The following is a 17,924-nucleotide window of genomic DNA, read 5'->3' as shown; positions in this document are numbered from 1 at the left end:
TTGAAGTTATGGGAGTATCGTGAAGGTGGTAGCTGCTTCCTGAAACCTTACTTGGGCCGGAATTCAGGGAACCCAAGTTTTAAGCCCACCAGGAGGTGTCATGCTGAGTTCTTTTTCTTAAGCTTAAGAACTTGGTTTCGGCGTTTGGGGCAAGCTCAGTTCTTGTTCTTGAGCCTGTTTTCCCTGAGGTCTCGCGAGATCCTCAGGCTGAGCCGAGAGCGCCCCAACAGCCGGTGTCTCGTAGGAGCTCTACCGGGCACCCAGAGCCTCAGCGACCTGAAGTCGCGGTTGCGCCCGGGCGCAGGCCTAACGCCGGCGGACCCCGCCCGGGACCCTGGCAGCGATGGACGAGGACCTGGTTTTGGCACTGCGGCTTCAGGAGGAGTGGAACTTAACGGTCCCAGAGCGCGCTCGGGCCCAGGAGCCCCTGTCACTGGTGGACGCGTCCTGGGAGTTGGTGGATCCCACCCCGGATTTACAGGCCCTGTTTGTGCAGTTCAACGATCGGTTCTTCTGGGGCCAGCTGGAGGCCGTCGAGGTGAAGTGGAGCAAGAGAATGACCCTGTGAGTCCCGGGCCCCGCTGGGGAGGGGGGGCGGCTGGCGGTTGTCCCCCCACGTCCGCCCCCGCCCCAGGCCCAGGGCCTGTTCGTTAAACCAGGGGTCCGGCTTCGGCCCAGGCGGCTCCTCTGGTGTATTTCTCTCTCCTACCCTGCCTTTCTTCCGCTCAGACAGCTTTGAGAAAACTGTGGCGCCCCTCGTTACGGTTTGACTTACAACGGGCACACTGAGAGAGGGATGTTTCTTGGAATCCCACCTCACTTGAAAACAAATGAACACATTTCTCATTTGTCTTACGGCGGTGCCTTAGAGCCCAGATGTGTCGTCCCCTTTCTTCTGTGCCGTTAGGACACCGTCACTTACTAGTGAGCTTGGCGTTAGAGTGGGGGTGGGGGCGTTGGCCGTTGGCGTTCCCATAATTGTGGACCCCAGGGATCTTCAGGGACGCCTGTAAAAGGATCATTTTTGCTACACGCTAAATTTGAAAAATCCCGATAAGAAATAATCTAGCCCTGTATGTGGACGGAGTTATTACCAACTTCAGTATGCGGTTGTATACTGCCTAAAATAAGACTATTGTAACTTTGTAGGTGTGTTCGTGGAGATCAGGCTGTTACCAGCACAAAGTGGCGATATGATTAGCTTGTAGGGAGGAGATGGGAGCCGCAGATCAGATTATCTTCCTTGAGCTGTTGCAGCCTGACTGACTGTTCACATAGCTCCCTAACTGGGGTGAAATGCAAATCTATTTTAACAAAGGGTATAATTTCAAAAAAGCCATCTGCCATAGAGTTCTCTTAGTGTGAACTGCCCAAGAATGTATAAGGATTTGATTTTTCATATTTACCTTTTGTGTGTATTTGGTAAATAATGCTTTGGTGGTGGTTGTCTTTCAGGTGTGCTGGGATATGCACCTATGAAGGGAAGGGTGGAATGTGTTCCATCCGTCTCAGTGAACCCCTTTTAAAGTTGAGACCAAGAAAGGATCTTGTGGAGGTATTCTTTGCCTAAATCTGATTCTTAGTTCAGTAATTTAGACATTCTTATTGATTTAGACTGTTGTGAATTAACCTATGAATGTAAAAAAAAAATCAGTCTTACACAATTGTAAACTTTAATTGTGGGGCAAATAATGATTATCTTATATTTTTGAAGTGTTTCAAAGTTAAAGGCTTTCAGGTATAGTATCTAATTTGATATTCACAAATTTCAATGTGTATTATCCTAAGTTTTATTTATTTGTTTGTTAATCCTAACCCAAGGATATTTTGATTTTTAGATAGAGTGGAAGGGAGGAAGGGAGAGAGAGAGAAACATCAATATGAGAGAGACACATCCGGTGGTTGCATCCTGCACGACCCCAACTGAGGCCAGGGATCAAATCTGCAACCAAAGTAGTACCCTTGACTGGGAATTGATCTGAGGCCCTTTCCTCCCAACGGCCAATGCTCTAAACGCTGAGCCAAACCAGCCAGGGCTAAGATGATAAATTTTATGTTATTGGTTTTGTAACATAACTTTTTAAAAAGTAATTAGCTACTAAATGTAAAATGGTACAACAGAAATACTTGATTAATAAAAAAATAATAATAAAGGAATAAAGGCCAGAGAAAGAAAGGTAGGCATAAACATAATATCAGTAATTATATTAAATGTAAATGGACTAAAGACTCCAGTTAAAGACAGAGTGATATACTAGATTAAAAGAGACACACTTTACTCAGCAGCCAGTGTGTCTCAGTGGTTGAGCATCGACCCATGCACCAAGAGGTTGCTGGTTTGATTCCTGGTCAGGGCACATTCCTGGGGACCAAATCCCCAGTGGGGGGCATGCAGGAGGCAGCCAATCTGATGTTTCTATCTCTCTCTCTCCCTCTCCCTTCCTCTCTCTCTAAAATCAATAAAGAGGAAAAAAAAAAAAAGAGAGAGAGAGAGACACACTTAAAGACTCATATGTTGCCCTGGCCGGTTTGGCTCAGCGGTTAGAGCGTCGGCCTGCAGTCCGGAGAGACCCAGGTTCAGTTCCCGCTGAGGGCACGTACTTTGGTTGCAATTTGTCCCCTGCCCTGGTTGGTCGTGCGGGTGGCAGCCACTCGATGTGTCCCTTTCACATCTCTCTCTCTCTCTCTTCCTCTCTCTCCCTCCCACTCTATCTGTACAAACAATGGAAAAGTGTCCTCCGGTGAGGATTAAAAAAAAAAAAGAAAAAAATAAATAAATAAAATAAAGACTCATATGTTAGTCTTCGTCAGGTGAGAGTGTTATCCTCATACACCAAGATTGCGGGTTCAATCCCCAGATAGGGTACATAAAGGAATCAACCAATGAGTGCACAAATAAGTGGAACAACAGATCGATGTTTCTTTTTCTCTCCCTCTCTTTCTCTCCCTCCCTCTCCCTTCTTCTCTCTAAAATCAATTTTTAAAAAAGACTCATGTTAAATGTAAAAGGATAAAAAAAAGTATATTAGCTAAACACTTAACAACAGAAAGCTATTGGGACTATATTGGTATCAGACTAAAGATTTTAAGGGAATAAGTTTTACTGGGAAAAAGGGGGACCTTTTATAATAATTATTAAATATACCCTAACAACCCTAAAAGTAATAACTTTAAACTACATGAAGTATAAGTTAGCAGAATCAAAAAGAAATAATCCACAATCATAGTTGCAGTTAAACACAACTCTCTTGGTAACTCAATAAGCAGGAGAAAAAAGTAAACATAAAAAAAAACTCGAACATGATTAACCAGTTCAACCTTATGAGGAGCCTTGATTAGAACAGTAGTTGCTTTTGAATATCTATTGCACTAATTAAATGAACACATGGGGGGGAAAATTTAAGGTAATGGGTGAGAAGAGAATGGAAAATGTGTGGTAATGCTACTAAGTAATTAAGCATTAGCTATTGGAGGGAAGTTACAATATCAAATCAGGGGTAAGAAAGAGAAAGGAACAGTGGGACTAAACAAAAGTGAGGCCAGGCCATTAAATTTATGGCATATTTAGGACCAGAAGTAGTTCCTTTGGCTAGATAAAACAGTGGTGTAGAGATGTTTTGGGACCATGTTGTGTTGAGCCTTGAATCTAACATAAATGTGGGAAATGGCAGATGTGTTTAGTTCTGTTTTTCTGTTCATCATAATCTTATAAGACTAAAACTCATTAATGTCAGTTTAGTTCTGATGGAAATTCTTTTTTTTTTATTGTGAAGGGTTATGAAAAAGGTATACTTTTGAAGACCTTTATTATTTTCATTTAAAAAAATGTATTATTTTTAGAACAAATTATGAAACAGCAACATTAAATGCTTTTGTTAATTTTGCACCTAAATTTCTCCCTCCTTGGTGTGGAATGTAGTAGGTTTTATTTGCTTGTTTTAAAATTTTGCATTAAAACAATACACTCAGGCCCTGGCCAGTTTGGCTCAGTGGTTAGAGCGTCGGCCTGCGGTCTGGAGAGACCCGGGTTCGGTTCCCGCTAAGGGCATGTACTTCGGTTGCAGTTTGTCCCCGGCCCTGGTTGGTCGTGCGGGTGGCAGCCACTCGATGTGTCCCTTCACGTCGATGTTTCTATCTGTCTCTCCCTTCCTCTCTCTCCCTCCCACTCTATCTGTACAAAAAATGGAAAAATATCCTTGGGTGAGGATAAAAAAAAAACAAAAAAAAACCAATACACTCAGTAGGTTTTTTCAAATCATTTCATAGAGATCTTTTTCACTATCTTTTATGGCTACATAGAATTACATTATGTGGATATAGCATAGTTCATTCAACCAGGCCCCTATTGCTGCACTTATTTCCAATCTTTTGTCATTGTAAACAGTGCCACAATGAAAATACCTTGGTGATATGACCTTTCATATTAGTCTGGGTATTGCTAGGGGAAAGGATAAATGCACTTGTAATTTTGTTAGTTGTTACCAAATTCTCCATAGGGGTTGTACTATTTTGCACTCCTACCAGTGATATGTAGGAATGTTTATTTTCCTTAGCTTTACTGACATTGTCAAACTTTACTAAATTTTAATTTTAATTTTATTATTTTTAAGTAATTATGCTTATCAAGAGTTTTACTGATCTTGATAAACAAGAAGTGGTGTACTAGTGTACTATTGATTTGCATTTGTTTTTCTAAATGAAGTTGAACATTTATTCACTTATTTTTCTTTTTAAAAAATTTTTATTATTTATTGTTATTATATATATTTTTATTGTTGGCAGTATTACAGATGTCCCCCATTCCCCCCTTTCCCTCCTTTAGCCTAGCCCCTCCCACCCTCCCCAGGCCTTTACCACAATCATCTGTGTCCATGGGCTATGCATATAAGTATATAAGTGCTTTGGTTTATCTCTTCTCATTCACCACCCCCACCTCTGAGATATGTCAGGCTTTTTCATGCCTTGTGACTTATTTTGTTGGTTAATTTATTTTGTTCATTAGATTCCACAAATAAGTGAGATCATGTGATACTAGTCTTTCTCTGACTGGTTTATTTCACTTTAGCATAATAATCTCCAGGTCTATCCATGCTATGTCAAAGGATGAGATCCTTCTTTTTTTTTATAGCTACATAGTATTCCATTATATAAATGTACCATAGCTTTATAATCTACTCATCTGCTGATGGGCACTTGGGCTGTTTCCAAATCGTAGCTATTATAAATAACGCTGCTTTGAACGTAGGGGTGCATAAATTCTTTCCGATTGGTGTCCCGAGGTTTTTAGGATATATTCTTAGAAGTGGGATCACTGGGTCAAATGGCAGTTACATTTTTATTTTTTTGAGGAAAGTCCATACTGTTTTCCATAGTGACTGCACCAGTCTGCATTCCTACCAGCAGTGGTGTACTAGGGTTCCCTTTTTTCCACATCCTTGCTAAGCCTTATAGTTTGTTGATTTATTGATGATAGCCATTCTGACAGATGTGAGGTGATACCTCATTGTGGTTTTAATTTCCATTTGTCTGAGGATTAGTGACTTTGAGCATTTTTTCATATGTCTGTTGGCCATCTGTATGTCATCTTTAGAGAAGTGTCTATTCAGGTCCTTTGCCCATTTTTTAATTGGATTGTTTGTCTTCCTTTTGTTGAGTTAGTTGTATGATATATGGGTTATTTTTTCTGTGAACTGTCTGTGACCTTTGCCCATTTTAAAATTGAGCTGTTGGTCACTTTCCTGATGGCTTTAGGAGCTCAATTTATTTTAGGAATTAAGAGCCTGTGAGATGAGTCACACATATTTTTGAGTTTGTTCACTTAACTTATGGTATTTTTTACCCCATACAGAATTTAAACATTTTACGTAGTAAATTCATTGCTCTTTTCTTCTGGATTTTGATTAATAGTAAGTCTTTCCTGGAACAAGGATTTCCTGATGTTGGATCTATGGAACTTTAGACATTCTGTGCACAGTTTTGTGCACATGTGTTTGTGTGTTTTCTAGAAAGATACTTCATGACTTTTATCAGCATCTGAAAGGAGCCTGTGAGCCAAGGAAGGTTAAGACCCCAGGTAGAGTAAGAAAATGCATTTTTATTTCAAAAGTACCATAAATTAATTTGATTGTTTTCTGTTTCAGACCCTCTTGCATGAAATGATACACGCCTATTTATTTGTCACTAATAATGACAAAGACCGGGAAGGGCATGGTCCCGAGTTTTGTAAGCACATGCATCGAATCAATCGCCTGACTGGAGCCAACATAACGGTATATGAAGCCACACACATTTGTGATATTCAGTAGTTAATTCATTCAGTAATTCCTGGGATTTAGTTAAAAACAGAGAACTGGGTAGAAACAAACACAGCAAGTGAGAGGCCCGGAGAAGCTGATCGGGGTGGAAGGGCAGCCGAGCCGGCCATAGGGAGGCCTCTGACCACCTCTAGGGCAGCATTTCGTGTGTAGTTGCTTCAGGCCTGCGGTCCCTGTCTCCTGGGCTGTTACAGTTGTCTCCTACTTTGCTTCCTTATTATAGTCTCCTTCAGTCCACCCTGTATTCTGCTGCTGCTGCTTGTGCTTCCCTTCCCCAGAAGTCTTCTTCGATTCCTATTTCGACGTAATATTGTAGGAGGTGGCAGAGCCTGGGGTTTGAAAAGCATGAGGATCAGACTGCTTGGGTTCAGGTGCTGGTTATGAACTGTGGGGCCTACTTAACTCTTCTAAACCCCAATTTACTCACATGTAAAAGGAGGAGGAAAACAATACCTGTCTATTGGATCCTTGTGAGGATTAAAGGAGAAAATACATGCAGAACATTTTAGCACAGTTTGAGTTCTAATTAAATCTTAGTTATTGTTATTGTTTCAAATTCATTTTTATCAAATAACCTCTCTGTACCTTTTTTCTTAACTTTCACAACTCCCCTGCTTAGGTCTGTTTCTAACTGAACTCTTCACCTTCATGCCTTTCCTCAAAACCCCTCCCTAACGTGTGCCCCCTGTTGCTGTCGGCACGCTCTTCATCTTCCCAGTGGGCTGTAACTTCTCTGTCCTTTGAATCTCAACAGATACTGAACTTTCTGCAGTATTTTTTTCTACTGTCCTACCTCTGAACACAGGGCGGCTCTTACTCCTCTTTCTAGACCTGTATGTGTGGTGTTTAATGTAGCTAACGCCCCTACAAGGGCTTAACAGGTACTGAACTGAAGTGAACCAAATAGAACATTCCTACACAGATTAAATTCTTTGGTATTTGGGGTATTTCCTTTAATTGGCAGTAGAGGCCAGTGTGATAGAAAATGAAAAGTGCTCACCCTTGATGTATTATTTTCTGGCTGTCAGTGTTGACTTTCTTTTTTTTTATCCTCACCTGAGGACATTTTTCCATTTTTTGTTCAGATAGAGCGGGAGGGAGGGAGAGAGAGAAACATCGACGTGAAGGGACACATCGAGTGGCTGCCACCCGCACGACCAACCAGGGCCGGGGACAAACTGCAACCGAGGCACGTGCCCTTAGCGGGAACCGAACCCGGGTCTCTCAGTACTGCAGGCCGACGCTCCAACCGCTGAGCCAAACCGGCCAGGGCTTTTTATTTTTTATTTTTTATTTTTTTAGTGTTGACTTTCTAGAGCGCTCATTTAATTAGTGGATAGAGTTACTTCAACGTCAAGAAAGTGGTTTGCATTAAAAAACAATCACATAACATCCAGATTAGTAAAAGCATTATGGAGTTGCCAGTATAAAAACCTTCTAGTTTCTTCATTAGAATTTGCACTTTAAGCCCGGCCAATGTGGCTTAGTAGTTGAGTGTCCCCACCAAGAGGTCACCAGTTCGATTCCCAGTCAGGGCACATGCCCAGGTTGTGGGCCTGATCCCCAGCAGGGGGCATGCAGGAGTTAGCCAGTCGATGTTCTCTCTCATCGATGTTTCTATCTCTCTCTCCCTCTCCCTTCCTCTCTCTCTAAAATCAATAAAAAAAAATTTTTTTAAAAGAATTTGCACTTTAAGCAAAGTCCTGGTATACTTCCTATTGCCCAGCGGGAAGAGGATATATTCTTTTATCTTGGATGCCCGTGTGTTTTTATGTAGGAGAGGTTTGATCGAGTGGACATCCTTGCTTTTTCAGGTTACATCCTGTTATAACAAACTCCACAGGGCATTCAGTTTCACACTGTGGAACAATTTTATTTTAGTGACTACATTGTTAAAAAGTCACATCCCCAGGCTGTAGGAGTTACAGGCGTTGGAAGCAAAACAGATTCAATTCCCAGATTTTTTTGGCCATTGAATTAGTAAGCAGAGATCCCAAAGTGAGGAAAGGCAGGGTGTTACATACGTCTGCCCCCAGACCTTTGTCCTCCAGTCTCTTCCGCACCTAATATAATGTGCACTATTTTTGCACGTTTGCCAGGTAATAGATTTATTTTGCTTATGGAGAGAATAGTGTATATTATAAAACTATTTACTTATAGAGTTATAGAAAGCTTAGCATTCTTTCCCACAGGGGGAATTTATTAGAAAGTTAAATGTGTTTGGTTAAAAAAAAAAATCTCATGAACAGATGCTCCTTATCTTATACAAATAGTAATGTTCCACTGAGAAGACAGAAGAAAAGTTATTCATAGTCATTTAGGAGAATTAGTTTTTATTTTTTATTTTTTTCTTTATTGATTTTAGAGAGGAAGTGAGAGGGAGAGAAAGAAACATTGATGAGAGAGAACATCAATTGGCCGCCTCCTGCATGCTCCCCACTGGGGATTTGACCCACAACCTGGGCATGTGCCCTGACTGGGAATGAAACTGGCGACCTCTTGGTGCCTGGGTCGACGCTCAACCACTGAGCCACACTGGCTGGGCGGGAACAATTCTTATGGCATTACATAAAATCTTGTCTTTATCCTAATTTTTGATCATTTTAAATTTGTTTTCTAAAACTTTTAGCATGTATAGAGGCTTTGTGTTTTTCTAAAAGGTGTTATTGTCTTCTAGTCCACATTTTTCTATCTTTGTACAGTTTATGAAGTATTAAATTAACCTGCTGCTCTTTCCCATGAAAATTAACTTTTGAGCAGAGCTAAATAAATACTTAGTTGCTGTCTTTCCCAAAATAAAACTTCAGAAAGCTCTGGAAAACTGGAAAGCTTAAAAAAAAAGCTTCTCATATATTTTCTTAAACTGTTAACTTGCCTACTCAGTGCTAATACCTTTCTTCCATCAGATTTACCATACCTTCCATGATGAGGTGGATGAGTACCGGCGACACTGGTGGCGCTGCAATGGGCCGTGTCAGTTCAGAAAACCCTACTACGGCTATGTTAAGCGTGCGACCAACAGGGCCCCCTCTGCTAATGACTATTGGTGGGCTGAGCACCAGAACACCTGTGGAGGCACGTACATAAAAATCAAGGAACCAGAGAACTACTCAAAAAAAGGCAAAGGAAAGACAAAACTGGCAGCAGCAGAGAAAAAAGGTAAGTGTGTTCCTCCAACGTTTCCACAGCCATAGCTGCGGTGTCAAGACAGAGCCATCCTTTAGAGAACTGGTATTAAGAGAAGCTTAAGGAGTGTTTCTACAAGTTTTCAAATGTGGACTTTAAACATTCTAGCCCTGGCTGGTTTGGCTCAGCGGTTGGAGCGTCGGCCTGCAGACCAGAGAGACCCGGGTTCAGTTTCCGCTGGGGGCACATACCTTGGCTGCAGTTTGTCCGCGGCCCCGGTTGGGGTCTTGTGGGTGGCAGCCACTCGATGTGTCTCTCTCACTTCGATGTTTCTCTCTCTCTCTCTTCTTCCCTCTCTCCCTATCTGAAGATAAATGCAAAAAAAGTGTCCTTAAAAAAAAGTTATAAAAAAAATCCTATAGTCCATGAAATGATGGTAGAAAAATATGCTTTGCTCTATGTACATGGAAGTAAAAGTAGAAATTGTTTCCACTGATAATATTTGAGGGTAAAGCCCCTTTCCCTATCTTCACTCAGTGAGTCATTAGGAAACAGAAGGCAAAAAGATTGTCAAAACAAAAACAGTAATTCAAGTAACAATGCCCGGAATATAGGTCATTACTACACCCCTTCCTATCAGTTGGATTCTATCCAGGTGACTTCTCCTATTGATGTGTGTACTTTCATTGGGAGAAGAATGGGGAAAGGATGTGACATGTGTATGCAAGGACTTCATCTTCAGGATTTATCTCCTTCCTATGAAGTTCAGAGTCACTGCCTTTTGAAGAGGTAACCAGGTAACTAAAGTTAATGCTTCTTCCCTCGGGAAGTTATTGATTTCATGGAATAGGACCCAGGACCGTAAGCTGCATTTCCCAAATCTAAAATGTTAACTTGAGACACTATAGAAGAATTTCTGTAGAGAGATTATACCCTCATTGTTGTTAGGAGGAGAAGGCTGTGGCGGATTTTTCCCTCCTGGAACTCAATTCTAAGCAACTTTCAATGTCAAGTCATGTTGCTGTGGGCCTTTGCATGATCAACGGCCTTATCTAAAGATGAGAGAATGTTTTCCATCCTTTCTGTTCTCTCAGTACAAGCTGACTGCTAAAGAGTATCTTCCTTTCATTAATAGGTAATTATATGGATCTAAGTTATAATAAAATAATATTTCATTTTGAAAAGCTATCCTTTGGCTTAATATTTGTTGTCATATTAATTTTGAGTCAAGGAAAACTCTTATTTGCCTCTTTTGCAGATAAACCTAACGGAGTTGTCCCATTTAGTGGGAAAGGACATGTTCTAGGAGAAAGTTCACCTTCATCTGGGAAGTTGAAAACCCAAGATCTTTTAAGTCAAGATCATTCAGCAAAAGGTGTAAGACTGAATTCTAAAATTGAGGTGAAATTTGAACAGAATGGTTCAAGGAAAAAAACTTCTCTAGTCTCTCCTGTTCTTAATACCAGTCACCAAAATGTTTTAAGTAACTACTTTCCTAGAGCATCAGTTGCCAATCAAAAGGCTTTCAGAAATGTGACTGGATCTCCAAAAAACAGCACAGAAATTGGTGACATCAATAAAAACTCCCTCTCTTCTAGTTCTCCAAGAAGGACTTCGTCTTCTAAGATCGCCCTGAGAAATTCTTTAAAAGCAATAGAATCAACATCTGTGACTGCATCCCAGAATGCAGGTGGGTCTGAATATGAATTCCCAAGTAAACGACGCAGACTGGAAGACAAGACTGTTTTTGACAATTTTTTCATCCAGAAAGAGAAAACACAAAGTGGTGGTAACGATCTAAAATGTAGTTCACTTCCTGTGGCTGCAACTCAGAATTCCAGCAGTTCATCCGGTCAGAGCAAAATGGTTAATTGTCCTGTTTGTAAGAATGAAGTTTTAGAGTCTCAGATTAATGAGCACTTAGATTTGTGCCTTGAAGATGATAGCATCAAAGTCAAAAGCGGAAAAAATCTTTGAAAAGAAAATGGGTCTCACATACAACCAGTGCTACCTCACCAACAGAGTTTCAGTCACTCAGGAAGTTCTGGTTAGTACTGAGACTTGTAGTTACAATCTAGTTCATGTAACCAATACAGATGTGTTTTATATGCATATAAGACATTGTAATTTAAAACACTTGTCTGAAGGCGCCATATTTATATTCACTCTTGCTTTGCATACGGTAGCCCAGTTTGTTCTGCATGTTCACGTGCATAATTTTCAGATGCTTTTGTTCTTTCTGGCTCTTAAATGTTTTTAGATCTGTTCATCTTTTTATTTGCATACTTTCCTAAAACTGTTTAATGAGGAGTTAAATATTTGGTTATTAATATTAAAACTCGTTCCCAGTACTGTTAATATTTATAGTGTCAGGCATAGTAACCAAAAACACAATGTAGAATACAAAGTATGTTAGTTGTTAGGGTACTCAAGGTATTTTTAAATGTTTTAACTTTATCCTCCCAAATCTTAACAGGAAATATATTTTATATATTTGAAAGAATTTTATTTCTGTTTTACTTTGGTGGCAGCAGATTTTAGGTTAAAGTAGATAGAGTATAGTAAAACAAATTTCTTTTGACATATTACTAGTAACAAATAGCCACTAATAATTTTGTAGGCCAGAGTTTTAGTTTTCTCAAAATTTAGCAAAATGAGTGGCTAAAATTTGGTGCTAAGTAACTAATATATATAATCTAGCAGAGTTGCCTAGTTTCTGTAACAGTGGAACATTATCTGAAAACGGTATTGTGACCTTTTAAACCAAAGTTGAAACCATTATAATAAAAAGAATACTATTTGTTCATTTAAAACTATTTTAAAATTCTTTTTCAGGGATACATAAACTTTTATCAGTTTACTTTTGTCTCAGGGCTGTAGCTCCAGCATGTTGGCGTATTCCCAAAACGTTAGTTCACAAGTTTTCTTTTTTCTTAATTTTGGTACAACGTGACTTGTATACACATAAGGTGCAGAGATCCTAAGTGTGAAGCTGGGTGAACACATCAGTTACCACAGGTGTCTTCGTGCTGCCTGTACTGAGCCAGTGCCCACAGCCCCTAAAGGGAACACTGTTTTCTTCTGTCACAGCAGGTTGGTTGAGCTTGATCTGAACTTCATAAAGTAGTACTTGGTTATGTGTAGCATAAATTCTGTTTTTCACTGCCCTGTAGTATTTGTGTGAATATGCCCAAGTTTATACATCCATTCTAATCCTGATGAACATTTGAATTATTTCGTCAGAGCTGGCTATTATGAATAATGCTGCTAAGAACATTCTTATCATTTTTCCTGGGTTTGTACCCGGGATCAGATCGCTGGGTCACAGGGTATTTTTATGGTTAGCCTTGGTTAATAAATATTGCCAGTGTATGCTGCTACCAGCAGTGTATGAGTTCCAGTTGCCCAATTGTTAACACTTATCAATCCTTGTCATTTTAGCCCGTCTGGTTGAGAGTTCACAAGTTTTTATATCTCTTAAGTTTGAAGTTGAGAAATAGTATTTAATAAATAGTATTTAATAAATATAAATGACTTAAAACGTGTGTATTGTTACTTTCATAGATGATCAGTTTCACTAATTCAGTTTAACAAATGTGCAGTTATACATATTTGAGCCAAAATTGTACAAGGTTCTGGGGCTACAAGTAAATAAGACACAATGTCCTCAAGTAGCTTTACAGCTTTGGGAAGGAGACAGCAGATTAGGTTCCGTACAGCGAGTGCCACCACAGCTTCTGCTGGCTGCAGAACTTAGGGACTTCAGAACAGCCCAGGGCTTCAGGGGGTGTTTCTTGGAGGAGATGACATCTGAGTTGCTCTAGGGTGAGTCCAGTTGGCCTGGTATGAGAAAGGACGGAGAAGGAACCCAGAAAATGCAAGGAAATCGCCCATTCTACTGGGAGAAGTAAGCTCTTACAAAGGAACAGTATAAAATGTGGGATAAAATGGCAGAAGGAGAAAGTCTGAAGACAGACCCAGCTTAGAATTTTGAGGGCTGAGACCCTATCTTATGTCGTTTGTGTGGTCCAGGTGTGTGTGTGTCCACGGCGGGGCGGGGTGGGGGTGCACTGGGGACTGGACTGGTGTGTAAGCCAGTGAGCATCTGAGAAGTGTTTTTGATTCATTCTCTGGGGCGACACAGATGGCAGGAAGACAGGCAGTAGCAGGGATGGAGAGAGGATGAGCTGGAGAAATACTTGGGTGTAAAATCAACAGGTGGTCAGTTTTAAGGGATGATGGAGATACCATCACTAAAGAGAATACTGAAGTTTGTAATTAAGCCTTCACTTTAATCTGCTAAAACCTTTTGAGAAAACTTGCATACTAAGAATTCTATTACTCCCAAATATGAGTCATTTACTATATTATATCAGAGAAATAGTTTTCTGTTCTACTGATTTAAAGCAACTTTCCTATCCTAATAACAGAGCTGGTGATTATGGGTTCACCTTTAAATGCTATTGCCATTCATTTTGGGTAGATGGGGAGTAAACTTTATTTCATTATTTTTTTGTTGAAAGTATTACAGATGTCCCTCTTTTTTCCCCATTGACCCCCTCCTCCCTGTACCCACTCTCCCTCACCTCCTATTCTTTATTGATTTTAGAGCGAGAGTAAGGGAGAGGGAGAGATAGAAACATTGATGAGAGAACATCGACTGGCTGCCTCCTGCGTGCCCCCCACTGGGGATTTGGCCCATAACCTGGGCACGTGCCCTGAACAGGAATTGAACTGGCCACCTCTTGGTGCCTGGGTTGATGCTCAACCACTGAGTCACACTGGCCGGGTGTATTTCGCATTTTTAAAGTCAAGGTCATATGTTATCTAGCTAAACTAACTCTAAATTTAGAGTGTTTTGTCTCAACAACAAAACATTTACTGTTCCACAGCTCTGAGACTGTATTTTTTTCAAAGCTGATAGGATTTTTAAGTAAATTAGAAGGTCAAAGTGAAGCAGCTGCTATATCTCGGCAAACTTGGTTTCCAGCTGTGACCCTGAGGCACACAGTATTGCATCTCACTGGGCTAAACTGCAATTTGTTCATCTTCATCCAGAGACAATGGTCTTCTATTATTGTGCCTCTGTTTTGTCCTTTGAGGCCATTGTTGCCTTTCTAGCCATTTGTTGTGGTGGTTGTTGACTAGCAGCATATCCACCAAATGAAGTGAAATTCTCATGTTCAATTATCATTACAGATCAAATTGCATAGGGTGTTGACATTAACAGAAAAGGATGCAATGTGATTAGCTCTGGCTTGCTTTTTTTTTCTAACATTCCATTAAAATATTAAAAGTTATATGATTGGCCCGGTGTGGCTCAGTGGTTGGGCATCGACCCACGCACCAAGAGGTCGCTGGTTCGATTCCCGGACAGGGCACATGCTCAGATTGTGGACCAAAACCCCAGTAAGGGGGCATGCAGAAGGCGGTCAATGGATGTTCTTTCATGGATGTTTCTCTTTCTCCCTTTCCCTTCCTCTCTCTCTAAAATCAATAAAGAAAAAGAAAATAGAAGTTATGATTACATACATCGCCATCACATGAAATAAAAATTAAAAGACTTTCATAAGTGACTCTGGAACCATGTCATCACTAAAGTTTACAATGCTGTATATTGTGATATAGAAAAAAGCTGCTATTCACTTTCTTCAGTGCTGGTGTTAAACCTACCACAAGATTTACCCTCTTGTTTACTGAACACCAGGTGGCGCTCTTGGTAAGTTAAATTTCTCCGAAATACCCAGGGCAAAGTAAATCCAAATGGACGAGAGAAACTGCCAACTGTTAACAGTAATTGCCGGTTCTGATTCAGAGAAAGGAAAGGATAGCTTATGAGCTCAAGTCCTGTGAGATGGAGCACACCAAGCCAAGAGGTGTGCTTGTTCAACAAACAAGGACTCACCTACAGGGCACATTCATCTCCCTCAACGTATTTCTATTTCATTTTCACTCTAAACACAAGTCTTAATAAGAAAGAAAGAAACCAGTACTCACATATAGCAAAACATGGTCATTCCTGCCCTGGCTGGTGTGGCTCAGTGGGTTAGAGCATCATCCCCTACACTGAAGGGTTGGTGATTCAATTCCTGGTCTGGGCACATGCCCGAGTTGTGGGCTCGATCCCCGATCCCAGGTAGAGGTCATGCAGAGGGCAGCCAATTAGCGTTTCTCTCTCTCTTCCTCTTTCTCTAAAATAAGTCTTTAAAAAAAAAAAAAAAAATTGGTAACCCCCAACAGGAAGCCTTCCTGACAAGGAAAGACCTATATGCTTTTCCACTGCTTCTGAAACGTTAGTACTCTTCCTTTCAGTATGTCTGTCACTGCTCTCTGTCGTATACTTAGTCAGAAAGTTTCTGCCCTTTGCCCCTACATCGGAAGTCCAATAGAACAAAGAGGAGCCTCTTAAGATTCTTGGTGTTGAGTGAATGAAATGGCTACGCATTTCTCAAATTCCACTGTTATCTGTGTTTGCAAAAACACCTTAAGGAATACTGATCCTTCTCTTTAGTTCTCAGAAGAATCAGTTTGTGTATTTTCAAGCCAGATTACTCTGAAGCATTCCCCGCAAACTACATACAACTGACCCTTGCACGTGGATTTCTTTTTTCAGTATGGACTGGAGTGTATTTTCCTTGTGATTTTCTTTAAAGTTCTTTTGTCTGGCTTACTTTATTGTAAGAATACAGTATATAATACACATAACACACAAAATATGTTTTAATCAACTGTTATTTGTAAGGCTTCCAGTCAGCAGGCTATTAGTAATTAAGTTTTGGGGGAGTCAAGTTACCGGTCATTTTTTACTGTGGGGATTGGCGTCCATACCCCCTGTATTGTTCAAAGGCCAACAGTATGTGAAAATCTGTATCAACATTAAAGCTGGGAGGGTATTTGTTTTTTTTACAAAAGATTACTCACAGGATTCTTTTATGTATTTGTATACATTTAAAATAATGAGATAAATATAAATGTATATACACATATAGTTTCCAGTAAAAGACCCACCCACACTTACTTGTTCAGCTGCATTCTTAACACCAAATGTTCAAATAGCCACCTCCATAGGATCCGCAAGATGAAGTCTAGCTTCCTAACATGCCTAGGAATCATCCGTATTGTACCTTTGCAGACTGTTCGTGCTCCGAGCTGTGCAGTATTTCACCGTGTGCGCACAGCACAGTGCATGTGTGTGTCCGTTCTTTCCGTTTTGAACTCTTGGCTGCTTTCCTACTTTTTTTGTTTCACCCGAGGATATTTTTTCCATTTATTTATTTATTTTTTAATCCTCACCCAAAGACATTTTTGCATTTATCTTCAGATAGGAGGGAGACAGGAAGGGAGAGAGAGAAACATCGATGTGAGAGAGACACATCAAGTGGTCGTCACCCACATGACCCTAACAGGCTGGGGACAAACTGCAACCGAGGTAGGTGCCCTTAGCAGGAACCGAACAAGGGTTCTCTGGTCTGTGGGCCGACGCTCTAACCCCTGAGCCAAACCGGCCAGGGCACCGTTGATTTTTTTTAGAGTGGAAGGGAGAGAGGGAGAGCGAGGGAGACAGAGAAACTTCGATGTGAGACACATCAGTTGGTTGCCTCCCGCACATGCCCCAACTGGGGCCAGGGATTGAACCTGCAACCCAGGTATGTGCCCTTGACCATGAATCTAACCTGTGATCCTATGGTGTGTGGGCCAATGCTCTAACCAGTGAGCAACCTAGCCTGCTTTCCTACTTTCTACTACATTTCATTATATTTTCAGTTGAATCTATTATTTGGGGGTGGGGGGTACCTTATTCAATGTTAATTTGAGGTAGTTTTGTCTTTTTCCATTTCCTTGTTGAGTTATATCAACTCTTGTTTCAAAGCTTCCTGAAGTTCTTTTTCCCCTTTTGGTCCAATTTTGGTTGAGATTTTGAATTTCTAATTTCAAGGGTTTTTATTTCTGCAGAGTCCTGTTTAAGGTGTTTAATTCAGACTGGGTATTGTTCCAGGTCTCTTCTGCCTGCCGAGTTTTCCTGAGCTGTAATGGATTTTGTTTTCTTCTTATGGTAGGGTTTATATACATCGTCTTCCTTGTTCTGCTCATTTGAAAGGCATAGTTTTATTTTTTACCTGCAAATACAGTTAGCTCTCTAGGCAGGGACAGGGGTGTGTGTCTTCTGGGGTTTCTGACTCAAGTGTTTACTGTTGGGACAGATAAATGCAGCATTTCTTTGTGGAATGGGGGCGGGTAGCAAAATTACAGTTATGAAGTAGCAACGAAAATCATGTTATGGTTGGGGGTCACCACAACATAAGGAGCTGTACTACAGGGTCACAGCATCAGGAAGGTTGAGAACCACTGCTCTAAGGTTTGTTTTTTTGCTTCCTTCTTTCACTTGGTCATCAAGCCTCCAGGAGACCTCGTCCCCCCTCAGAAATGGTATGCTCCCCAACAGGCTGCCTGCAATCTCATGAACTTTTCAAACGTCCTCTTCCT

General features: G+C 40.7%; 1 protein-coding gene across 14 annotated transcripts; it reads left to right on the top strand.

Annotated features, from left to right (window-relative positions):
- Positions 1-7: 7 nt before the first annotated feature.
- Positions 8-17,924, top strand: SPRTN (SprT-like N-terminal domain). Of its 14 annotated transcripts, XM_036277384.1 has the most exons (8): positions 8-564; positions 1,456-1,555; positions 6,141-6,269; positions 9,221-9,473; positions 10,699-11,130; positions 12,410-12,533; positions 17,437-17,493; positions 17,836-17,924. In XM_036277384.1, the coding sequence occupies exons 1-7, from the start codon at positions 344-346 to the stop codon at positions 17,462-17,464; spliced, it is 1,287 nt and encodes a 428-aa protein (XP_036133277.1). In that variant the 5' UTR covers positions 8-343; the 3' UTR covers positions 17,465-17,493; positions 17,836-17,924. The 14 variants fall into 14 exon arrangements, 9 of the variants coding, with proteins under 9 accessions (XP_036133277.1, XP_036133279.1, XP_036133275.1 ...); XR_004961407.1 differs by lacking the exons at positions 17,437-17,493; positions 17,836-17,924 and having other exon boundaries at positions 10,699-10,815; positions 11,039-11,130; positions 12,410-12,510; XR_004961406.1 differs by lacking the exons at positions 17,437-17,493; positions 17,836-17,924 and having other exon boundaries at positions 10,699-10,841; positions 11,039-11,130; positions 12,410-12,510.

This window comes from Molossus molossus, unplaced genomic scaffold, assembly GCF_014108415.1.
Source record: "Molossus molossus isolate mMolMol1 unplaced genomic scaffold, mMolMol1.p scaffold_m16_p_23, whole genome shotgun sequence".
NCBI classification, from domain to species: domain Eukaryota; kingdom Metazoa; phylum Chordata; class Mammalia; order Chiroptera; family Molossidae; genus Molossus; species Molossus molossus.
This window is presented reverse-complemented; position numbering and strand designations above follow the sequence as displayed.